This window comes from Mauremys reevesii, linkage group 10 (assembly GCF_016161935.1).
Source record: "Mauremys reevesii isolate NIE-2019 linkage group 10, ASM1616193v1, whole genome shotgun sequence".
NCBI classification, from domain to species: Eukaryota; Metazoa; Chordata; order Testudines; family Geoemydidae; genus Mauremys; species Mauremys reevesii.
Window position 1 is genome coordinate 74,340,675 of NC_052632.1, and position 25,464 is coordinate 74,366,138.

General features: G+C 49.1%; 1 protein-coding gene across 8 annotated transcripts; it reads left to right on the top strand.

Annotated features, from left to right (window-relative positions):
* The first annotated feature begins 1,874 nt into the window (after positions 1–1,874).
* On the top strand, positions 1,875–19,701 carry CHST12 (carbohydrate sulfotransferase 12). Of its 8 annotated transcripts, none has more exons than XM_039490194.1 (3): positions 2,076–2,094; positions 4,852–4,908; positions 17,555–19,701. In XM_039490194.1, the coding sequence occupies exon 3, from the start codon at positions 17,649–17,651 to the stop codon at positions 18,906–18,908; it is 1,260 nt and encodes a 419-aa protein (XP_039346128.1). In that variant the 5' UTR covers positions 2,076–2,094; positions 4,852–4,908; positions 17,555–17,648; the 3' UTR covers positions 18,909–19,701. The 8 variants fall into 8 exon arrangements, with proteins under 8 accessions (XP_039346132.1, XP_039346128.1, XP_039346131.1 ...); XM_039490191.1 differs by lacking the exon at positions 2,076–2,094 and adding an exon at positions 2,452–2,503; XM_039490192.1 differs by lacking the exon at positions 2,076–2,094 and adding an exon at positions 2,493–2,571.
* Positions 19,702–25,464: the final 5,763 nt, after the last annotated feature.

Here is a 25,464-nt window from a genome sequence, read left to right on the forward strand (position 1 = left end):
TTATTCACTATTTCAGTAGAATGTAATAAGGTCTGATGGACACTCCTCTTTGAGTTCTGTTAAATAGCAGAAAGCCTGATGAGTCACACGGTAGACAAGAGGAGCCAGGAGAACTTTCAAAGAAATAAAAAGCACACCTAGATAAAATAAACACAGACCCTGTGAAAATAAACTCATTCCAGCAGGCCTTGAGCCAGTCTTCTATTTACAGGACACCATGTGAACCAGATGGGAGCAAGAAACTTAGTGCGATGGAATACCATGAATGTGTTCCAAATGTGTACATCTCTGCTAAATACCTTTGGGCTGATTCACTCTGAAAAGTCACAGTGTTCAGAAGCTAGATTCTGTTCCCCTCACAGGCTGCTACTTTGAATCCTGACACTAAGGCACTGGTTTGTGGACATAACTCAGACTGGAGGTTTTGCATTTGGAAACAAATGGAACCTGATGCTAATTTTCCAGGAACACCACACAGCTGAAGATGAATCGGAGCCATTGTATGCAATGTTTTTTAATCATTTTCCTACATTTAAAATGTGCAAATTAAAAAAATATGAATGTAGAGATTTGAGAGAGACCTCAGACACTTGAAGTCAGTAACTCTGTGTTGCTGCTCTGCACTCCAAAGAGTCGGTCTCCCATCTCTTGAAGCTGAGTGTCCCTATCATAGGGGAGAGAGAAGGCACTAATGTTCAGAACGCAGATGAAGGACATTGCCTCTGACCTGGAATGACAGACTCTCCTGTTCTTGCCTTTTACGCGTGAGGAAAGAGACAAGAATTTAAACTCCTCTGGGCCTTTTGTGTGATAACTTTTAGGTGCGTTAAATTAGGGGAGCTCAAACTTTGCCCACCTAAGGTTTACATAATTGACAACTTGTTGGAAGCCCAAGGGCTGCACTGAATTTGCACAAATGGGATAGCTTGTAGCTGCCTTCATCTTCACAGGAGGTGCAGCAGGCAGAGATCACAGGTCTCACCATGCAAATTTGCACAGCCGAGATGCCTACCTCCGAGCAGGTCACTTCTAAGTGGCCTCTCTCCCCCAAAGCACAGAACCAAAGCACCAGCCTGGAACAGAAAGAGGCCCTGCTGCACGACCGGTCTTTTCTGTCAGTTCATCTCTAGGCACCCGGCATTCCACGATCCACACAAAACTAAATATTTGCACAAAATAAGCTTGCCTAAATTATTTTTTCTCCTTCAAGATGGTTACAAAATCAATAACCAATTCAATAATGATTTTTAGGTTAATACAACTACTAACAAGTTTTCCTACCACCAATAACTGGTTGGAATATAGTTTTACAGTGCAGGGGGTTTCCCATACATCCTTTAAGAGAGCTAAGATTCTTTTTTAATTGTTATACCCATATTCGTCTAGCTTCGTCTGCTTGAGAGGAGAATATGAGCAATCCTTGGCTTTGAGTACCTGTTGCTATTGGCACCTGAGCCACAAGCAACAGATCATATTCATGGAAACTGCCTTCTAATCTGATGCCAACTATAATCCCTCAGTCTCTGGCCTGGTTTACAGAGGGGAAGTTGTATAGCATTTTTGTAGGCTTGCCATTGCTGCTTGACTGACAGCCCTTCAGCTCAGATGCTACATACAAACTCTCCTGCTGACTCCAGTCCAGTGCAGAGGGGGAAGTTTTGTTTGCTATTAGAATGCAAATGAATATGTGAGAGAGAGCCACCCACAGGGATAAACAATTTAGTTCCGTTAGGAAATATTTGCCCCCTGAAAGAGACATGGAAAAGTCCCAGAGAAGGGAGCAGAGCTGTCCCAGTAGGCAATGCAGGGGCGAGGGACTTGGCAGAGAGTTGCTTTAAGGCAGTATGAATAGATCACTCAGTGAATGAGACTGAACAGAGAGGCCGTTCAGCCTGGATGGATGAACTCCAAATACTCTGGGCCCTTCTGCCTGGATCCATACTCTGCATTTATAGCAAGCCTTTCACATGAGCCTCCAGGTGCTCTACAGAGGCTGGTACTGCCCAGATCTTACAAACAGGGAAACTGAGGCATGGAAGTGAAGCAGCTTGACCGCGGATGAAGAGCAGGTCGGTGGCAGAGTGGGGACTAGAGGTCAGTTCTCCCTCGCCCCCACCCTGTTGCTCCCCGTGGAGTGGATCCCCGTGGCCCCCTGCACGCAGTGCCGCTATGGTGGGAGAAGGGGGGCGGAGAGTCATTCCCGGGTGTGACAACGCGGCTGCCCGGGAGGAATTCACCCCTGCGGCGCGCCCTGACTCGGTCCCGCTGCCGGGCGGGCGCCCCGAGAGCCCGGGGCCGAACCTCGCTCGGGGCTGCTGGCACCGGCGGGGGGAGCCGAGCGGCCGGCGCGGGGCTCGGGGGGGCGGCAGGACCGAGCGGCGCCTGCGCTGCGGCCCCGCTGGCCGGACCCCCGGCCGGCTTCTCGCGAGAGGCGGCGGCTCAGGGGGCGGAGTCGGGGCTGCCGCCGCTGGAGGCTCCGCTGGCCGAGCGGCTCCGGGCGGAGGTGAGAGCGGGACCCGGGGGCGGGGGCTCCGGCCGGGCGCTGGGATGGAGCCGTGACTCGCTAGCCAGGTGCGAGGGGTCCGCAGCGTCCCACTCCCCTCCGGGCACAGCTGGCCAGGGGTGCTGGGTTCCTCTCTCCATCCCCGGGGTGCCATGGCCCCTCCCCTCCGGGCACAGCTGGCCAGCGGTGCTGGGTTCCTCTCTCCATCCCCGGGGTGCCACGGCCCCTCCCCTCCGGGCACAACTGGCCAGCGGTGCTGGGTTCCCCCCTCCATCCCTGGGTGCAATGGCCCCTCCATTCCCCTCCGGGCACAGCTGGCCAGGGGTGCTGGGTTCCTCTCTCCATCCCCGGGGTGCAACGGCCCCTCCCCTCCGGGCACAGCTGGCCAGCGGTGCTGGGTTCCTCTCTCCATCCCCGGGGTGCAACGGCCCCTCCCTTCCGGGCACAGCTGGCCAGGGGTGCTGGGTTCCCTCCTTCATCCCCGGGGTGCAACGGCCCCTCCCCTCCGGGCACAGCTGGCCAGGGGTGCTGGGTTCCCCCCTCCATGCCCGGGGTGCAACGGTCCCTCCCCTCCGGGCACAGCTGGTCAGGGGTGCTGGGTTCCCCCCTCCATCCCCAGGGTGCAACGGCCCCTCCCCTCCGGGCACAGCTGGCCAGAGGTGCTGGGTTCCTTCCTCCTTCCCCAGGGTGCAACGGCCCCTCCATTCCCCTCCGGGCACAGCTGGCCAGGGGTGCTGGGTTCCCTCTTCCATCCCCGGGGTGCAACGGCCCCTCCCTTCCGGGCACAGCTGGCCAGGGGTGCTGGGTTCCCCCCTCCATCCCCGGGGTGCAACGACCCCTCCCCTCCATTTCCCTCCGGGCACAGCTGGCCAGGGGTGCTGGGTTCTCCCCTTCATCCCCGGGGTGCAACGGCCCCTCCCTTCCGGGCACAGCTGGCCAGCGGTGCTGGATTCCCCTCTCCATCCCCAGGATGCAGTGACTCCCTTCTGGGCACAGTTGGCCAGTGATGCTGGGTTCCCCCGTCCATCCCTGGGGTGCAACGGCCCCTCCCTTCCGGGCACAGTTGGCCAACGGTATGTGGTTTGCCCCTTCCACCAGGGCACAGGCTGGCTTCCTGCTAGCCCTGGGGTGCAGCACACCTGACCCTCCCCTCTAGGCACAGCTGGCCATCAGTGCTGCTGACCCCAGGTTTATTTCCCTGCATTTAATGCTGCGTCGGTTTTGTTAATGTGAATACTAATGGGGAAGCTCAGACCGACCAGTTCAGTTCCTCCTCCAGCTGCCCAGCTTCCTGTCATTGATCTTGGTGGCCCGCGTATGTGCAGAGGGATGGCAGTGCGGGGGTGACTTGTTGTGCCTGCAGCTGCACTCAAGGCAGAAAGCCAGGTGCTGTGGGTGAGGCTTTCAGAGGGCTCTGTGTAGCCCAGGGTGCCCCTGGGAAAGCACAGAACGGGCTAGGAATGCTGCTGGCCACGGTTCCAGGGGACTCTCGGCAGCATCGGAGCCTAAGTCCAGCCAGGGCTCCTGATATTACCTGACAGAGAGTCGGGAGGGAGATAGTGCTGTGGATATCAAGGGTGCTGGAAACAGCTGGCTGCCAGGAATGGGGGCCATGGGGAGTCTCTGTTGATCTCTGTCAAACCCAGATGTTGGAATTTGGTAGCATTAAAGCAGCTTTTACACTTGTGACTGGACTTTGCTTGATACAGATATGGGTACGAGGTGGGTGATTTTCCCTTTATGTCGTCCAGCTGTACTTTATCACTTTGGACCTGCTATATTCCCCACCCCTTCGTGTGTATTCATCCGTTTGCCTTTTTCCTTCTTTGCTTGGATCTGAACGAAAATCAGTGGAAGCTAGAAATAGAAGCAAGATTGCAGAGTAATAGCTGGGAAGGAGTGGAAGTGCCTACGTGGAGACTGGGTTTTATGTTTTGTCCTTGATGGGAAAGGCCCTAGTCTTATGATGTGGGAATCTATGGCCCTGATTCTAGCCCAATCTAATCTTTGGGCTTGATTCGCCGCTCATTAGACTGCTGTAAATCAAGTGACTCAGCTGAAGTCAGTGAAGTTACTCTGGTTCCAAACCGGTGTGGAGACACTCTGTATTTATACTGCAACCATCAAAGGGTTAGCTCAGCGCCTCACTACCCTATATCAATCAGGCTGATGAAATGAGACATTTGCAAGTCTGGCTACAGTTGGGACAACAGATCTGTAATATTAGGTTTTTAAATAACTGCATGGGTTTAGCATGGAAATTTAGAAGGGAGCAGAAATCTGATAAAAGATAATCTGTATCGACTGCTATTTGTAGCAGGTCATGTATCTTCTTTTCATGCATTTAGGCCCTGGATGATGAGACCTTTATGTAGCCCACCCCTTCACCAGTGGATCAGCAGCAGGTATGCTATGCCTAAAAGGGCTGGTAAATCCTTTTGAAGTTGTAATTCTCTTCTGTGGCTAAGTCCTAGAGCAGAGGTTCTCAAACTGTGGTCTGCGGCTCACCAGTGGAAAGTTCCCTCTAAGGTGCGCGCCTGGGCAGCCGCACACAAGAAAATGAAGGGCCACCTGCCTAATTAGTGGAGCCACGTAGGCTTGGCTCCACTAATTAGATGCCTGGACCCTGGAGAAGATGTGCAGGTAAGGGTGAGGTGGTGACCTTGGGGGGAATAGGGGGTAGGTGGGAAGGGGCAGTGGGGTGAGAAGAGGGGGAGGGGGGCATTTGGGATCTGTAGGGCTGCAGCGGCCAGAGAAAGTGGCGACTTTCCCCAGCTCCAGGGCTGCTGGGGAGAGACGGCCCTGCTTCCCAGCCCCAGCTCAGGGCTGCCGGGGCGAGGGAGAGAGGGAGAGACACCCCCCTCCATCCTAGTCCCAGTGAGGGGGCTGTTGGAGAGAGGGAGAGACCCCCCTCCATCCTAGTCCCAGCTTGGGGGCTGCTGTGGTGGGGAAGAGAGAGAGAGATGTCCCCCTGCCTCCCCCCCTCGCTCCTTCCCTGCTCAGGGGCTGCTGTGGCGGGGTAGAGAGAGCACATCAATCGCATTAGAAAGGTAAGACTACTGATATTAAAATATGAGTTGTGTGCTTTTATTTGTAGAACAAAAAAAGTTTATTATTAAGGGTTTTTTTTATATAGCGCTTTTATCCAAAGCTAACGGTACAAACAGCATTTGGAAAGCTCATTAAGTGGTCCGCTGAAACCCTCAGCAATTTTCAAGTGGTCTGTGGAAAAAAGAGTTTGAGAACCACTGTCCTAGAGGATACTTGAGTGGTGCAGTCATCTTCCTCCATAGTCCTAGCCCTGGCTGGCTGGGACGTGTGGGAACTCTGCACTTTCACGTGCAGCCGAATAACATGTTTGTTTCAATACACGGTGTAATGGGGTTTGTAACTCAGTTGTGTGTTTCCTATATTAGCCCAGGTCATTTCCATGGCTTTGAAAACTGGCAGTCCCTAATTGGTCTTCACAAGTTTGTGGTGTGGTGACTGGATGGGGAAATCCCCACTCTGGTGTTTTTATGCTTCTCTTTTTCTCTCTGACTCTTAGGGTTATAATTTTAAAATAGCCCATTTGACATTTTAAAAAGTTTTCACTCTTGAGTTGGGACAGGGTATGAAATAGCCTGAGGTCTGTGTCCCCTCTCCTGGGCTCTAAAGACCAGAGAACAGCAGACTTTGATCAGATACGACAGAAAGAAAAATGGTAAATGACCATTTACCTGGGAAATCTTTGTTTCATAAACATGTGGGCTGCTGCAAGCTAGTGTTGCCATCAGAACTTGCCCTTTGCTAACCCACTTAACTACTAAGCTATAAAGCTACTAAGCTATAAAGCAATTTATTAATTGCACTGAAGCCCAATAGGCAACGTTTCAGTACGGAGTAAAATATCACAGCTGTAAATTATAAATGTGCTAAAGCTATAAACACTTGAAAATTGGCCTTACAAAAGGGGTTTCTAGTGTAAACTCAGACAATATGAATTGCAGCCTTCTGCAACCCCCCAGGTATATAGCCCACACTGTGCTAAGATGCAATAGCAAAAAAACTTACTACATGACCCCAGGAGTGGGGACTGAAGCCTGAGCCCACCCAATCCCTGCCACCCTGGGGGAGGGGGGGCAAAGCCCCACTGCCCCGGGGGGGAGGGGTAAAAGCTGAAGCCCAAGGGCTTCAGCCACAGACGGGGGCCTGTAATCTCAGCCCCAAGGCTGAAGCCCTTCAGCTTCGGCCCCAGACATTGGGGCTTGGCCTTTGGCCCCTGGCCCCAGCAAGTCTAAGCCAGCCCTGGCAACCCCATTAAAACAGGGTTGCGACCCACTTTGAGGTCCCAGCCCACAGTTTGAGAACGGCTGCACTAGCGTAAGCCCGATCTGTGTCTGCACTAGGGGTTTGCATCCGTGTGACTACACTGATGTAGTTACACTGATGCAAATGTATCTTGTCTAGACAGGCCTTTGCATTTTTGCAGTGTGGGGGAGAAGCAGTTTATTTTGAATGTTGGGAAAATAAGCAAAATTCTTTCTTGGTTTTGGCTAAATCAGCACAGTCCTGGTCTGACTCTGATGTCAGAATGTGCTGAGCTTCCCCTCTTGGAGAAAGCAGATCCTCAGCACTGAGTTGGTCTCAAACGTTTTATACCATATATTGAAATAAAAACCTGAAATGCGCTTGACTAAACGTATCCCGCTGGAGGTTTGGTGATTTATGAGTCAGGGGGCTGGATGGCTCAGGTGACGGACAGCAGAGTTCCCTGGCAGTCATGGGGGAAAAATGTGGTAAGTCTTGGCAAAAAAATGCAAGCGACAATTTTTCTAAAGTCTCATGTCCTGTTATATTGTGCAAGTTCCCCCCGCCAAAAAAAATGTTAAAGGACCAGGAACAGAAGAAAATGGGTCATAGCAACAGCTCTTAAGCCTCATTGATGAGGGCCTGGTCTGCATCTTCAGCTTCTCTGGAGGGGAAAGTGTAGCCAGAAGTCCTAGGAGTGGGGAAGAGGGGGTCCTGGAATCCATTGCAATAATAATCACTGGAGTCAGTGGGCACTGACCCCTATGTTACCAGATTTGCCCATTACTTTGAGGTATGCTCATTTATTCGGGTTACTTTTCTGGGGAAGGGGATTCTGTAATTCTGTCAATGTACTGCTTGTGTCACTTTGTGTGTTCATATGGAGCTCTCCTTCTCCCTTCTACAAGTCCCCTTCCAATGGAGCTATCCTGCAGGACCTGTTTCTCCAGCCCAAGAACTGGGTGAACACACACCCACCCACACATACATTAACAGAGCAAGTCTGAGCAGACTGGGTCAATCAGCACTGTCAAGCTGACCCCTTATATATCCCTGGATTCACTGGGCTGGAGGAAGCAGCACTTTCAAGCTGACTCTCCTTATATGCCCCTGGGCTCCATGGACTGGGTCAAGCAGCACTTTCAAGCTGTTACCCTTATGCGTCCCAGATTCAGCACGGCCCTGTCCCCACTCTCACATCACAATTGTACTGGCAGTAACCTACTTGATGAGCAAACCCCACAGTACTTTGGGCACTGCAGGGATCTTTAGCTTAGGTAAAAGAAGCGTTGCTGCAGAGTGAATGGGGGAACTAAAAACACAAAAGAATAAGGTTCAGCAAGAGAGAGAGAAGCAACCAGCTTAACCATACAAGTTATTTATTGAATACTGGTGATAACTACACAAGGAGCCTAAACCAACATAACCTACATTATTAAAGGTTAATACCTAAGGTAGAAAGGAAAAATGAAAAGAGAGAGAGAGAGAAGGGGATCTCACCACTCCCTGAAGCTTTTTTGAACTGGTCGGGGTTCCCAGATGATGCTGGTAGCTGAGAGTCCTGAGGGCAGGAGGCAGGCAGACTCCCCAGCACGATCAGTCAGGAGAGTACGGAGTCCTAGTGGAACTGATGCAGAGTTTGGATCTAAGCATCAGAACCCTGACTGGAGGGTGAGTAGGGATTTTTGTAGAGAAAATACAATTGTTCAAGGGAGAACAATAGATTTGTTTATAGGCAAGGCTGATAACTCAAGGGTTTTCTTTAGACTAGACAAAAGGAGCTGATCACTCTTGGCTATGGGTGGTGTTTTCTTCCAGGGAGCTCACAATGCAACTAGGGGCTTCACTATTTGGATATCAATTAAGGATTCATTACTAGAATTGGTCTGATAATTGCTGAGCTGGGTGTGTGCAGACATAGGTTCATTAGCATCTGGAGCAGAGATTCCCATGATGCAGTGCTTCCCTGCTTTTTCTGGTCCCAGAATTCAGTGTGGTTCTTGGTTCTCCATTCCGTATGCAAATTGAGATGTCTTCCTATTCCATCTTTCATGCAGATAAGGCTAGGGGAGTTGTCTCTGCTCTCCATTCTGTATGCTAATGGGGATGTCTTAATCTTGTCACCCTTGTCAGGAGGGGTCTCCCAACACCCTTCACTGCTCTCTGCAAGTTTTTTCCTCTGATGGGTTTTGGTTTAAGCAGAGGCTGGGGGGTGGGAGGGAAGTCTTTCATGAGTCAGGCTGGATACTGCACCCTGGTTCCCCAACAACACAGAGGTGTCTGGTATCACCTATGACAAACACCCTGGCTCTATGCCAGAGGTTAGAAGCCACTGTCTCTGGTGGTTACGGTGACATCTGTGCCTGTTGTCACCTGAGATAAATAGCCATGCTTACTAATGAGAGGGAGAGCCAGTCACTGGTTCCAATCCAGACCAGGTCAGTCGTAGCTAAAAGTTATTACCATCCAATAGCTGTTAACTGGCCTGTATGAAATGAGTTTGGTGCTTAGCCCAGGTCCCACTTGGCAGGCATCCACGTCACAAATACCACCACCTTAATTGGCATTGAAGGCTATTCTTGCTGGCATTCCCAGCTTTGAGACCAAGGGCTGCATGTGCCATATAGTGTGCAAACTCCCTACTCACCTGTAGAGGTTGTCTCTTCAGGTTATGGCTCAGGCACCTGGCTCAGACCCCTGTTCTCTGTGTGTATATATAGATACCTTTAGTCTCCAATGCTTTCAGCCTGGCATCTTTTATTAGTACTAAAATCACACTGACACTGAAAAAGAGAGAAAATAACAATTGACAGAATGTGCTTGTTTTTCCCCCTGCATTAGTTGGCTTAGTTTAACTAAGTCCCATTAAGGGTTTCTGATAGAAATCCCGTCGGTGAATATGGCACTGACCGAGTTAACAGGAGAGGATTTGGTTTGATCCTCTGCCGATCATTGCTATGTATCTTGGAAAATCATTCTGTGTTCTGGCAGATGGTGTGCTGTACCCTGGAAAGCAGGCTTGAGCCCTTGGGGTGGGCTGGGTAAAGCTGCATGGATTCAGTGGCTTTCAAAATGAACATCCTTCCAATGATCAGAGGGCTGTGAGTGTTTGTTACAATGCTAAACGCTGCGTTTTGGTAAGGCTAACACTTCCGTTACTTGAGAAAGGGCGTCCTGGCGTGGGAGATTTCACACTAGTGCTGGCAGGCTGCTGTGTCTGCACCATGTTATGGAGGCTGATTGGTGTAGCGTTTGCAAGTGAATGATTCTCTTTGAAACATTATTATTATTATTTAATTGCATCCCAGTAGCGTCTAATGCCTCCAGCCAGAATTGGGGGAACCCACTATTCATAGAATCTCAAGGTTGGAAAGGACCTCAGGAGGTCATCTAGTCCAACCCCCTGCTCAAAGCAGGACCAAACCCAACTGTACACACCCAGAATAGAAAACAGTCCCTTCTGCAAAGAATTCACAGACCTACCGACAAGCCAGGCCGACAGATACAGACAAACAACAAAAAAGCAATTTGCCAAGCAGCAGCATTCCAAATCTCCCATGAAGGGGCTGAGACTGCGTGCCTAAGTATTGGCATATAAACATCCACGTAGTGGCATTGGAACAATTTGTATAGTGGGGGTGCTGAGAGCCATTGAACCAAACTGTAAACCCTGTATAGGATGGAAACCACTTCAAGCCAGGGCGTGCTGCCATGCGCCCTGCATATACACACACGTTACCGTTTACCCCTTTGCATCTTCCTAGGCATCTCTTAGATCCAGTCAGTCCTCGTCTTAACTGACCTCGCCTAGAGAATTATTGCTGAGTAATACCTGCCTTCTTACTCCTCAGAATTGAATGTATTCTATCCTCTTCCAATCCCTGCTGACGTACAGAACAAGAGGCTGAGTCCAAGACCCATATCTCAATGCTTGGTGCTGCAGTGCAAAGCGATAGATCACCAGCCACTCTTGGTCGCTGGCCCTTTCATACCTCATCAGTGCAAGCAAATGCATTAAAAAAAATCCCTAAATTGTGCATTTTAAGTGTTTTTGGACAAACTGAGCTGAAACGCTGATTCAAAGCCCTAACCTTTCACTGCTCTTCTGTTTATTAGCACGTATTTAGCCTAGTCCTAATCGGGTAGCCTAGTGGTTAGATCCAGGGGCTAGGTAATGGGATTCCTGCGTTCTAATCCCATTCTGTCACGGACCCACTGTGCCACCTGGGCCTGTGTATACTTCAGAGGTGCTGGGCACCTACCACCCCACTTGAAGTCAGTGAGAGCGTGGGTGCTTCGCATCTCTGAAAATCCAGTCTCTTTCCTGGCTTTGAAATGGTCTTCCCAGAGAGGGTCTAGTTAAAGCTGGAGAAGTACTTTGAGAGCCCTGGGTGGGGTGGGGTCAAAATGCTAATTGGGATGATTAGGACAGTGCTCAGAGAGCAGGGATGAGTTTGTGGGTGTTTGGATGGCTACTTTGGCCCCTTACAGAAGGGGGAGCCCCATTTGAACCTGGATCTGAACTTCCCCACAGCCTGGGGATGTTCAGACCTGGGGATTTCAGTTCAGCCCCATCTCTATTACTAAGCAGAGGATTCCCTTTGGGGAGGGATCATCTGGCTTTACAGCCACAGTCTGCCATTGGTGCAGCATTAAGCAGGTGTGCTGCAGCAGAGGGCCTGGTCTGTAGTCTGTCTACATTGCAATGCATTTGTGGGGGTACAAACCCAAGTTGATCAGTGATCTAAAAATCAAAAGAGTCCTACAAAAAGTGGAAACTAGGGCAAATTACAAAGGATGAATATAAACAAATAAGTATTTAGGGACAAAATTAGAAAGACCAAGGCACAAAATGAGATCAAACTAGCTAGAGACATTAAAGGTTTCAAGAAAACACTCTACAAATACATTAGAAGCAAGAGGAAGACCAAGGACAAGGTAGACCCCTTACTCAATAAGTGGTGGGGGGGAAATAATAACAGAAAATGTGGAAATGGCAGAGGTGCTTAATGCCTTTTTGTTTCGGTTTTCACCAAGAAGGTTGGTGGTGATTGGACGTCTAACATGGTGAATGCCGTGAAAATGAGGTAGGATCAGAAGAGGCTAAAATAGGGAAAGAACAAGTTAAAAATTACTTGGACAAATTAGATGTCTTCAAGTCAGCAGGGCCTGATGAAATGCATCCTAGAATACTCAAGGAGCTGACTGAGGAGCTATCTGAGCCATTAGCGATTATCTTTGAAAAGTCGTGGAAGACAGGAGTGATTCCAGAAGACTGGAAAAGGGCAAATATAGTGTCCATCTATAAAAAAAGGAAAATAAGGACAACCCAGGGAATTACAGACCAGTCAGCTTAACTTCTGTACCCGGAAAGACAATGGCGCAAATAATTAAGCCATCAATTTGCAAACATCTAGAAGATAATAAGGTGATAAGTAACAGTCACATGGATTTGTCAAAAACAAATTGTGTCAAACCAACCTGATAGATTTCTTTGATGGGGTAACAAGCCTGGTGGATGGGGGGGAGCGATAGACGTGGTATATCTTGACTTTAGTAAAGCTTTTGATACTGTCTCGCATGACCTTCTCATAAACAAACTAGGGAAATGCAACCTAGATGGAGCTACTATAAGGTGGGTGCAAAACTGGTTGGAAAACCGTTCCCAGAGAGTAGTTATCAGTGGTTCACAGTCATGCTGGAAGGGCATAATGAGTGGAGTCCCGCAGGGATCGGTTCTGGGTCTGGTTCTGTTCAATATCTTCATCAATGATTTAGATAATGACATAGAGAGTACACTTATAAAGTTTGCGGATGATACCAAGCTGGGAGGGGTTGCAAGTGCTTTGGAGGATAGGATTATAATTCAAAATGATCTGGACAAACTGCAGAAATGGTCTGAAGTAAATAGGATGAAATTCAATAAGGACAAATGTAAAGTACTCCATTTAGAAAGGAACAATCAGTTGCACACACATAAAATGGGAAATGACTGCCTAGGAAGGAGTATGCGGGAAGGGATCTGGGGGTCAGAGTGGATCACAAGCTAAATATGAGTCAACAGTGCAACACTGTTGCAAAAAAAAAAGTGATCATGCTAGGATGTATTAGCAGGAGTGTTGTAAACAAGATATGAAAAGTAATTCTTCCGCTCCACTCTGTGCTGATTAGGCCTCAACTGGAGTATTGTGTCCAGTTCTGGGCACCACTATTTCAGGAAGGATGTGGACAAATTGGAGAGAGTCCAGAAAAGAGCGACAAATTATTAAAGGTCTAGAAAACATGACCCAGGAGGGAAGATTGAAAAAATTGGGTTTGTTTAGTTTGGAAAAGAGAAGACTTGGTAACAGTTTTCAAGTATGTAAAAGGTTGTTACAAGAAGGAGGAAGAAAAAATATTTTTCTTAACCTCTGAAGATCCAAGAAGCAATGGGCTTAAATTGCAGCAAGGGAGGTTTAGGTTGGACATTAGGAAAACTTCCTAACTGTCAGGATGGTTAAGCACTGGAATAAATGGCCTAGGGAGGTTGTGGAGTCTCCATCATTGGAGATTTTTAAGAGCAGGTTGGACAAACACCTGTCAGGGATGGGCTAGATAATACTTAGTCCTGCCATGAGTGCAGGAGACTGGACTAGATGACCTCGCGAGGTCCCTTCCAGTTCTATGATTCTGTGATGCTTTGGCTCGCATGTGGGAAAGAGGGAAGTGTGATTGTCTCCAGGGCACATGTACCCAGAGCTGTGTTACTGGACTTTGTTGTGGAGTTTTCCCTCTGCGCCATTTTTGTTTAGTTTACAACCGGGGGAGGGGTTTGGTTGCTGTGTTTTGTTTATCCTGATTCATCTGGATGGAGTGCAGTGTCTCAAAGCAGATGCTGACTCCATGCTAACTTTGCATGCCAATAATCCAACGGCCTCGCTCTTGGCTTCTTTAGATTCTTCCCTTCCCTGCAAATTTCCCATATGTAGAGAAAATTCACTACCGATGATTTCAGAGTTTGTCTAACCAATCCCAGTCTCCGTGCCCATTGGGTGTGGTGCAGCACATGAGGTTCCATGAAGAATCCCCTCCTAGCCATGAATCCCAATACGCTTCAGATGTTGTATTTTAAATCAAACGTACTGTTGCCAGGCGCTGCTCGGATTTGGCCGGTGCTCTTTATTTTTAATTTCTCTCCCTTTACGACGTGGAATTGTTGCTGCCCTGAGAGGCCATGTGTGTATGAACTGGCTGGCAAACAGCCTCAGCGTTTTGGGAGGAAAGAAACCCAGCGCTGGTTTTGAAAAGGCTCCTTTCAGAGCTACTTAATGTGCACAAATGGTTTTGTTTTCATAACTGATGTGGATATGGTTTGTTTTGAGGCTGTTAAACAGAATGGAGATGTCAGCAGAAAGGGCTGCTTTTGTGTTTTAGGGGGTTTGGTTTTTTAATTGGTGCTTTTCTCTGTTGATAGTTTAAATGCTCCTCGGGAGTGTGATTGTGCAGTTAACACCTTTTTTATTCACCTTCCTAAGTAACATCTCATCCAAGAGAGAGGTTTTAAAATAGATAAATGATTCTTTCTCTGAAAATACTGGGAACCTTCTAACCACTCTGTGTTGCACTTCCCTGGCCCCTGCCTGCCATCCATCCAATGATCTCAAAGGGCTTTACAAAGATTAATGAACTAAACAGCATAATTACCCTGTCATAATACTCACCTACACTGTACCTATTTTACAGGTGGGGAAACTGAGACAGGGAGGCCAAGACCAACATTTTCAAAAGTGGTCACTTATTTTGGGTAGGTCGGTTTTTGGGAGCCCAACAAGAGGCCGGTTTCCACAAGTGCTGAGTGCCTACAGTGCCCGTTGGAAGTCAGTGAGCACTGAGAGCGTTCAAGGTGCCTTGAGTTGAGCTTCTAAAATCAGAGGCCACTTTTGAACATTTGGCTGCAAGTGACTGGCCCAAGTTCCCACAGGGAGCTGGGAATAGACTCTGGATCTCCTGACTCCTGGCCTTCTGCTTTAACTGCAAGACCATTTTTCCCTTGGCTGCTGAGCCAAGCAACCTGCATTGCTATCCTGCTGGCTGCAAACATGACTCTGCTCAGTTACCTTCCAAATTGTTTTCTTTCTACATGTGCATGTAGTGCTATTAATATCAATGAGGGGGAAGCATCACGTGTATTTTGCAGGAAGTTAACTTGTGCACAAATGCTCACAGCGTTACCGCTACTTGTAAGCTCTTTGGGGCAGGGATCATCTATTTTGTTCAGCGTTTGTGCAGCACCTACTACCATGGGCTCCTTGCCATGACTAGGGCTCCTAGGTGCTACAGCAATTCAAAGAATAATACTAATTGCTTGGGGTTTATGAATTGAATTTCCAAATGTCACCAACTTAGTCCCAGCTCAGTTATTTGAACTGTTGTCCTGCCCTCACTAGTTTGAGTTGACCTTCATGAAAGGAGCACTGTCTAAGATGCTTCTAAGGTCCTTTAAGGAGCAGAGAGAGTGGCTGATTAGTCTTGATATACTGCAAGAGGGCAAGGAGAAGAATTATTTGCAGTTGATTGGGGGGCGGGGGGAAATCAGGAGCGATGACCTTTGAATGACACTAATCCCCAAAACCTTGGTTTTGTTTACAGAAAATAAATAGAATTTTAGTGGGTGGGGGGAAATCATGAAACTTCAAAGTAAATAAATACATCGGTTTCAGTGCAAACAGTTTGGGTTTTGTGAGAGCCGAATGCTGCAGAATCCGGCTCCTGCATCACAACTAAGATGTGAAATTGACAATAAACAGAGCTGGCCAGTTTCCCCGTCCATGCTGAGTGAGGTGCAAAAAGGCAACTCAGTGTCTCTCTCCCCTCTTGTGTATTATTATTGATTATTTGTATTACAGTAGCATCTAGAGGCCCCAAGTGAGATAGGGCCCATTTGTGCTAGGCACTGTACAATCCCATTATAAGAGAGAGCTCCTGCTGTAATGATTCTGTAGTCAAAACAGACAGAAAGTTGACGGGAGCGGGAACAGAGGTCCAGGGAGGTGAAGTGACCTGTCAGGGTCACACAGCGGGTCAGTGGCAGAGGTGGGAATAGACCATGGAGAACCTGAGTCCCCAGTCCAGTGTCCTGTCCACTGGGCCATGCTGCTCTGACCCGCTGTCTGTTCCTTGCTCCCTCTTACCTTGCATTAAGCCACCGGAGAGGCTTTGCTTGTGGGGCAGTCCTCAGCTCTCAAGCTTTTTCCCTGCTGCGGGTCTGACTACATGAAGAGCTAAATTGGGGAGGAGCTGAGGGCCACTGCATTCAGCTTGCTTGGCTCCCCAGCCCTCACCTTGCATGGATACCCTGCTTAGAAAAAATGCATCCGTGCTTGGGAGTTGGGTATACAGCTGTTGCCCTTCCACAAACCTCCCTCTGGGACCATGTGTGCAGCTAGTGAGGGGAAGTTAGGAAATCTGGGTTCTGTTCCATACTCTGACACAATCTATGGTGACAGACACTGAGCGAGTATTTTAACCTCTGTGCTTCAATTTCTCTATCTGTAACTGGATAGCACCGCCTGCCACGGGGCGTGTGAGGCTTAGCTAATATGGCTTGGATGCTATAAGAAATGCAAAATATGTTGGGCCTGACAAGAGCTCCCCTGCTGAACACGTTCCAGAAAAGCAGGACAGGTTTCTCTTGGCTGGAGGAACCCAGAAGCTGCATGATCTCAGTAGTCACACAGCCAATGTAAAACCCTGAAGAACGTTAAATAGGATTTTTATCGGGGCCAGGTCCCTTTATAAATTAGAGGCAAGTTTGGATTAAATCATAGGAAAAACTCCTTGTGGCAAAAGCAAATAGACAAGGGAGTAACTGCCAAGAGAGGTCATTGAGTTATCATCCGTGGGATACATTCAAACAGAGATTAGATAAGACATAGCACTGGGCCAACTCACAGTCCATAGAGAGAGAGGAATTTTGACCTCTGATGTCCCCAGCAATGACACCCTTCATGCCCATTCACCTAATAGAATCTCTATTTTCAACACAGTATTGTGGCTTTAGGGGCATCTGAATGAAGGAGGTCAGACCACGTTATGGGATTGCTAACGTCAAGTATTCAAAAATCATGAGGCAGGCCCCCCGACATGAATAATATTGGTTTAAAAAATGAGTTTAAAAAAATAATTTCTGTCTAATTTTTATATTCTTTCTGCTTTTTGAGACTTAGTGGTTCATGTTTACAGGCTGGAATCTTATTTTTATTTTTTTGTAATGGAAGTGGAGAGTCTCAAGTAATCACATGACTCTCGGAGCAGGAGTCCTTAAGAAAAACACCGACTGTTGCAACACTCATGATGAAATTGCAGGAGATGACAACTGACTTTGACTCCAACAATCCTCTAATGTAGCCAGAGTCCTCTCTTGGCAGGGCCTGTCCGCACTAACCTGGCTGCATGCAGCACCATGCCTAAGAACCCAGTTACTTTCACTTTCTGATCCCCAACCGCCTGCAACCCAGTAAGTGGGGTGGCAGCAACTGGTTATGCTGTCGACTTGTATGTCTGATGCTGGGCCACATCAAGGGGGAAGGCCTTTATTTAACCTCATGAGGGCTAGTGGTCTTTGTGTAATTGGGTGAGAACAGGATGTTTCATACAGCACCTGTCATACAAAACCTTATGGTGAGGAGTATGTATGGCCACATGGAAGCCATTACCCTGCAGGGTCGCTCCACATCAGAGTGCTCAGGAGACTGACTAACTTTGTTTTTTGTACCCTTCCAGGCTCCTTGTCAGCAGCACAATGTGGTATCCCAAGCACCACTGTGTGAGGCTGAGGTGAACTCAGGAGAAAGAGACCACCCTAGCAACAGCCAGGATGACCAGAGCACGGCTGTTCCGCCTCTCGGTGGTGCTGGGTTCCGTCTTCATGATCCTGCTGATCATCGTGTACTGGGACAACGTGGGGACGGCTCATTTCTACCTGCACACGTCCTTCTCCAGGCCTCATGCACTGGGCACTCCACCCACCGCTGCTCAGGATGAAGACCGCGAAGGCTTGTTGGACGTGGATGAGTTTTTAGAGAAGCTACTGAGTTCTGGCCTGAGGCAGAATGGCCCCTTGAACAGAAAGATGGAGCAGGCCCCACTTCAGGGCTCCAGCAGGCCTGTCTTGGGCAACCTGGAGGAGAATGTGAGAGGCTATGACTGGTCCACCCGCATTGCCAGAGTGAGTCTGGACCAGAAAAAGCTGCAGGCTGAGCGGCGGAGGACACTGCGTGAGTTCTGTGCCAATTCCAGCTTCGCCTTCCCCGCTAAGGAACGTTCCTTTGACGACATCCCCAACTACGAGCTGAACCACCTGATCGTGGATGACCGCCACGGCATCATCTATTGCTATGTCCCCAAAGTGGCCTGCACCAACTGGAAGCGGGTGATGATCGTGCTGAGTGAGAGCCTGCTGGATCAGGGTGCCCCCTACCGGGACCCCCTGGACATTCCCCGAGAGCACGTCCACAACTCCAGCACCCACCTGACTTTCAACAAGTTCTGGCGCCGCTACGGAAAGTTCTCCCGCCACCTCATGAAGATCAAGCTGAAGAAATACACCAAGTTCCTCTTTGTACGCGATCCCTTCGTGCGGCTCATCTCTGCCTTCCGCAGCAAGTTTGAGCTGGAGAATGAGGAGTTCTACCGGCGCTTTGCCATACCCATGCTAAAGCTCTACTCCAACCACACCAACCTCCCCACCTCTGTTAGCGAGGCCTTCGGGGCGGGCCTCAAAGTCTCCTTCCCTGACTTCATCCAGTACTTACTGGACCCCCGGACAGAGAAGATGGCCCCTTTCAATGAGCACTGGAGGCAAGTTTACCGCTTGTGCCATCCGTGCCAGATAGACTATGACTTTGTTGGGAAGCTGGAGACCCTCAACGAAGACGCGGCTCATCTGCTGCAGCTTCTCAAGGTGGACAGGCTCCTCCGTTTCCCCCCCAGCTACCGGAACAGGACTGCCAGCAGCTGGGAGGAGGACTGGTTTGCCAAAATCCCTCTGGCCTGGAGGCAGCAGCTCTACAAACTTTACGAAGCTGATTTTGTACTCTTTGGCTACCCCAAACCAGAAAATTTGCTTAAAGACTAAAAGCAATTGGAAATGGGGGGAGGGGGGTTACCAAAAATATTTAAAACTTCACAGTATCCTCCTTTTAATCTCCCAACCCAGGAAGATAAAATGTATTATATTTTTTCTACTCATCCCCTTCCAAATTTGCAAGAATCCAGGATACTCCAGCCAGCTGAGCATCACCAGAAGACCCTCCCCCCTCCCTCCCTTTGCAATCAGAAGACTTCCTCGTTCACTCTGTCGGCTGTGTCCTTCGGTCGCTTTTTATTAATACTTTTTTTAAATTAATATATTTAAAATATTTAATACAAATTGCGTGTTGTGGTGAAGGAAGAGGTGGAGTAAAAAACAATGCCCCTGCCCTTATGTGTTGTCTCAGTGCTGTCGTGTGCTGTGGAGGCACCACTTCCAGGAGTGCCCGGGGTTTACAAAACACTGGAGGCTAAACTCAGAGCTGGTGTGTGCAGGCACCGCCCCGTTGATCTTAGGGCACTTGTCCCTGCTTATGCCGGGTCTGAATTTGGCCCCCAGTAGGTTAGATTGAGCATGACGTTGCACAGCTGGAGTGCAAGCAATGACAGACTGGTGCATGGGGACCAAAGCAGGTGACTGGGGAATTGGCAAAGGCAGGTCGGGCAAAGAGAGTGGGTCTGGAAGAGGGGATGGGACGCTTGGTGCCCAAGAGTTAAAACCCCTTTCTTGTTTCAGGAAGAAATTCTCCATGGGCCTGTGTGAGTGTATAGGCATCGGCGGGAGTTTCACCCATAGGAAGTCCAGATCACTTGTAAAGCCTCTTTTCCTCAGCAGTAGCGTGGCAGTTCCGTCAGACTGTGTGCATGGTACGGCTGTGTTAACAGCATCCTGTTCTGTGGTAACCGCGTGGGAGTGGGCTGTTATCTCAGATCTGCCATTGTCAGTGCTCCGAGGCTGTTCTCCTTCTCTCTTTTATGTGGTCGTTCCTACCTCTCCACGTGCTTGTGTGCTGAGCTTGCTCCTGGATGACGCCGTCTGCAGATATCAGCAACCGGGTTTCAAATAAACAAAAAGCAGCTAAACAGAGAACAGCCACCTGGGAGCATCAATCCATCTAAGTCCGGGTGTTTGTTTTTAGGGCCAAGCCGCTTGGCTCTATCACTGGCCTCTAATTCAACACATGCAATCTCTAGACACATGACACATTCACAGCCCCAAACTCATTAAGAGAACCTGGAGGGGGGGCATGGCTGGGATACTTGCTGCCAGATGAGTGTTAAAGCAAAGCAGAGAGGTGTGTTGCCATTGCTCATGCCATGATGGCCTAGTCCCCTTGACTCTCTGTTTACACCAAATGATTGATGTGGGTTTAATCATCTGCTTTGATGGACACTGCGGCAGGGAGGGATGCTTGCTTGCCGTGCCAGAGGCATGTGGGCTGTTCCCAAAGAAAATTTATGCTTTTAGAAATATTCTAGTCTCTGGCCGAATCTTTCTTTCATCGCTCTTACTAAATAAGGACTTGGCATCCAGCACTCTGGGTAGGCTGGTGAACGTTTTATGGGCTACAGTATTTAACCCTTTCACAGGCCTGTAAGTGATATTGGTAACTTACCTGTTGCTCAGCTCCTCAGATGCTACCACCGTGCCTGGCCTCATGATCTTACCTTAGTTCTTACCTTTATTCATTTTCCTTCCAGGGGCGTCTGCAGGCAGGGATCTCTCCTTCCGTCTTCTCTGGCTCTCTCCAGCTTCCTTACATAGTCTTCTCTCCTGTTGCTGCCTCCCAGATTTTCTGCTATTGCCTTCTCTCCCCTCCATTCTGCTAGATATGCTCCTGGCTCCAGTTCTTGATAAATACTCAGCCACTGCAGTAAACGTGTCACCTGCCAATGAAAGGTTAAAACCTCATGGCCAGACTAGAAATGGAGGGTCTGATTCTGATCCTGCCTGTGTAGTTACACCAGTGGGAGACCAGAATCAGGTCCTCAGAGTGTTTTTCAGCCCTCCATTGCACTGGAGTGTTTGAGAGTGAACCGAAAAGGAAGGGTTAAAGGGAAGCAACCGTTTCCAAGCTTTTAAAAAAAAAAATAAATCAAGTCTGACTTCTTCACTTGTTAATTTTTTCAATCCCCAGCAAATTGCTGTGAAGTTGAAAGATGCTCAAGAGTCTCATCTCACTTAATGAGTAGTAATGGGGGTCTCTTGATGATTCCCAGCTCCCTAATTTCCGGAGGGCGGGGTGGTTAGAGTCGGTCAACCCTGCTTCTGCTTTTTAAAAATACATTTTGGATGTTTTCATCCATCTTCTGGGCAATTATTTTTTTACCCTGGTGAATTTAATGGGTGTTAAATATTTGTGGACATGAGAGGCCGGGAATGTAATGCAGACTTAGTGCCAAACATACCACAAACATCATGTGCCACACGCATTTCCTCCTACTTCCCCCACACAGTCCACTGGGGTCTCAGCTAAGATCACCAGAGGCACATTGCTTGATACAGACAGAGTAGAAATGGGTTGCTAGGCGGTTGCTGTTGCGACTGTTTTCGTTAGTGCAGTGTCATGTTCGATGGCAGTGGGCTGGTTTTGCAATTGGCAGGGAGCTCATGAAACAGTTGCAAACCCCATGTTGCTGACGTTCAGCAAGATTTGAATGGCAAACTGCTCCACCCTCTCAGAGCCGAGTGGTATTTCCCCAGAGAAATGGGGAGAGGTTCTCCCCTCCACTACAGCCTCTGTGCCCCATTCCGGAGGCACAGCTGAACAGGGGAGATTATCCTTGGTGCTGAGTCATCCCCACACTGCCTCTCCACCCCTCCCTCAAGCCCCAGGGGCGAGAGGAGGATGCCAGGGGAGTCTCCATAGTGTGGTGTGCTAAGGAGATTCTGTGCTGCTCCAAGTTATTTAGCAACTCTTGGAAGGTTGCTGCAAATGAGAGCAGCATGAGGCTCTCCGGTTTATGCTGGGGGCCTCAGCAGCAGCCCAGAATGACAAGGGTGGCACGGAGAACCCTTTGCCTTGCCACCCCGGGCTGTTTATTTTCTGCTGTGCCCGCTGGAGAAAGAATTCCTGAATCTCCCGCTCTATAAGTCTAGGATGTGGCTACAGTTAATTCCATTCTACTGCGTGAAAGCTCCTTGGAGTCGGAAAAGCCAAGTAGCAGGATGACTGTCCCAGTTGGGACTGAGGGGGATGTCTACACTTGGCTCAAGAGGTGTGATTCCCAGCTCACGTAGACATGCTAGACCTCGAGCTAGCGCGCCAAAAACAGTAGTAGGGCAGCGGTGGCACAGCTAGCCATGCTGAGTGCTCATTCAGGGGCTTCAGGCACAGCTAGCCCGTGCTACAGTGGCTACACTATTCTTAACATGCCAGCTCAATGTGAGCCTATCTGATGAGCTGGGAATCACCCCCCACCCCCAGCTTGTAGTGTAGACATAGCCACAGGCCTGTGTACCAATGGGAGTTTAGGGTGCTCAGGACCTTACAGGGTAGAACAATAAAGCTTGACATTTGACCTTCCATAGAACATTCATCTGGCAGGAAACGGTCTCCAGTTTTAAAATGTCTGTTCATTGCTGCTGTTTTGTCTCTCCCGCTCTGCTGGTTAATTGTGGTTAAAAAGCCCAAGATTATACGGACAGCGCCAAGAACCTTGGGGTGACACAACTGCGTTCCCAGAGCCGAGATATGGACCCTCCTGCTTTGTGGGTGGATGCGAGTTGAAGCCACACGCTTCTTGGACTGTTCTGATGATGCGAACGGGGGCTGTGGGGAGTACAGCCAGGCATGTTAATTTCAGCTCCATTAGAAACCCAGGGAAGCCAGGCCTGGCAAATGGAAAAGGATTGATTGGAAGGGGAAGAAATCTTTTTGAGCACCTGTACTGATACTGTAAGCAATAGAGGGGCTAAAACCTTGGCCGACTGCAGTGCCTGAGACAGCTGTGATGGCAGTACTAATTTCCTGGGGAATATTGGGTGCCTCCAGGCCACCCCATTCCAATGTATGAGTAAAGTTGGCTTTGTCAGATGCACTCCGTGTCTAAAGTAAGGTTTGTCCATGCTTGATCACCTGCTGTGCTGCATTGCTAACTGGACTGAGCCTGTGAGTAGATGCCTGAACGTACAGGGATTTTATAAGGAACAGTCTGACTGAAGAATTCCAAGGCGTGTGTAACTGAGACCATACACGGTGTCAGTTTAGCGTCTCAGCTGATGTGTTCCATGCAACCGTTTTGTAAGTGCAGTTGCACACGCCATGATGTACCGTGCACTGCTGCAGCGTGATGGACACAGTCTGATCCTGCAGTCCTTACCTACCTAGAGCTCCCCTTGAAATCATTGGAAGGTCTAGGTAAGGACGGCAGAGCTAGACCCACGTTTGTGAAGTTGTGCAGGCATTTGCCTCACAGGTTGTGTCTGTATAATTCCCGGCTAAGGGCTTGATGTGTGTGGATTATGTCTGTATCTCAGTTGGCAGCAGCTTTAACCATTTAAGATTTACCAGGCTGCTGAGTTAGGGGGAGGAGGGCAGAGTAGCCATCCTGATAGCAAAGGACAAACGTGGGGTAGATCTGCCGACAAACATGAGACTGCAAAACACAAGATTGTGACCGTGCCCTTGAATTCCTGATGGTGGGGTTCAGAATGAGCATGAGCAGGGGAGGAATGCCAGTACTGAAGGGGTGGGGAAGAATGTGGGAGGAGGGGGGGTTGTTCTTGCCTAAGCAGAACCTTTGCCGCAGTTAGCAGAGACATCTCGTGTCCTGTCTGTATCTCGTGCTGCTGAGGTACAAGATGAAACTGGGGAGGTGGTTGTATGCGGTGACTGGAAAGTGATCATGTGACTAGTTTAAAAGTCTTGTCCACGTTATTTCCCCAAGGAAACTCTCCAGCCAAGGATAACAATGAATGGAGGGTCCTGGGTGGGTGAGGAGAGGGGAGGATCGTGTGTATCTGAGAGACCAAAGGGTGAGCGGCACACTTGTAATTTAACCACAAAGAGAATTAAGTCAATGTGTAGATTAAGGATGCAGTTCCCATTATGGGGGCGCAAGGTTTGTCATCAGAACAGCTTGATAGGATTGGATTGGGCACAGTCAGAAGAGAGATTTCTTTGTGTGAGACCTTGCTGGGAGCCACAGCTGAATTGGTGGGTTTGTAATGAGATGCTGCAGTCTGATAGCAGATAACTGGAAGGGGAATGCACGGTTCAGGAAAGCGGATGTGGGCTGCAGATCCTCTCACCTTTGGTCCCTGTGCGGGCCAGGGCAGCAGGGATAGAAAACCAGTGCCAGGTGATGGCCCAGGCACAATAGACTTGCTGCTCTCAGTCCTGTTTCCCACGGAGAGCTGTGCACAGCTTCGCTTTCCCGAGCGTGGGTCCCTGAATGGGAACATCTCAAACCTCTTTCAGGGACACTTGGCTGCTTGAACAAGGCTCCGACCGTTCTACCCTGCGCTTTGAGTCCCTGCTCTAGACTGGGGCAGTGCAGCCCCTCCCCATCCTGTTAGAGTAAGAAGCCTGAAGCTAGTTAAACTCCCAAAGAAAACACAGCTCTGCCTTGAACTAAGGATGAAATGTTCAAGCGAGTTTTATTTGGGCAAACTGCTGTTACCAGATGTTACTAGTAACATAAGGCCTTAGAGGTCCCCTGGTCATCTTTGTCTTGGTAGGAGGAGAAGGCCCCCCCAATACCTACTTGGTGGTAGTTCCTTCCCAACAAGTAAAAACTTCCCAAGTGCTCCGTCAGCGCACGCTCTGGTACCTTAGGTGGGGTCGCCTCCTTTGTTACAATGCTTGTTATAGAGACCTGATGTCACTCACACCAGCTCTACGGCCGCTGCTTAATCATCTGCGCACACTGGAATTACCCTTCAAAGGGCTAAGAGAGGTGCCAGTTCTAACAGGACCCTTTGGTTAATCCTTTCTCAGGGGGGAGGGGGCTCTCTCTTCTGCTTCGGCTTTGCTTTTGCAGCAGGTTCCTTTCCTTATTCCATGATATAGTAAATGTAAGTGGGACAGGCATAGCAGCAGGATCATGCAAGTATCAAGACTGGGGTGTGATTTTTGCTGTGAGGGAAATGTTAGGTCTGGTGCCCCGGCCTTAAAAAAGCCACAGGAGAGAGAATTCTCCATGTGGAAAGTGGAAAGCCATTCTGGTTGTGTGGGGAGAGAATTCCACTGAGGCTGTCACGAGGTTCTGGCAGAGTCAGGTCTCCTTTGAAAACATGGCATTTCCTATAGCTATGGAGCTGAATGTTTCCACCCTAAATAAAACCTACATAGGACACTCAGCCACACTAGGAAGGCCCGGCTCCCCAGTGCCCAGAGAACATAGTTTCCCCAAATGCAAAGGTACCGCTAAACTCGAAGGAGCAGTGCTGTATGCCCAAGGTGATGACCTGCAGCTAAGGCCCATGAGTGTGCCAAAGACCCAGCAGGAGGGTGCCGACGCAGTTGGCAGAGGAGAAAGTGGCTTTGTGCGGTTGACGGTTCCTTTTCTACGGGATAAATCCTGTTTTCCATTGCCTCAGTGTAACCATTCGTTCTCTCCTGGTGGGGAGCAGTGAGTGGGGTGTGGGAGAGGCTAGT

Excerpts from the sequence above, each read along its gene's own strand:
- CHST12 (XM_039490198.1), top strand. The coding sequence starts at position 17,649 with ATGACCAGAGCACGGCTGTTCCGCCTCTCGGTGGTGCTGGGTTCCGTC.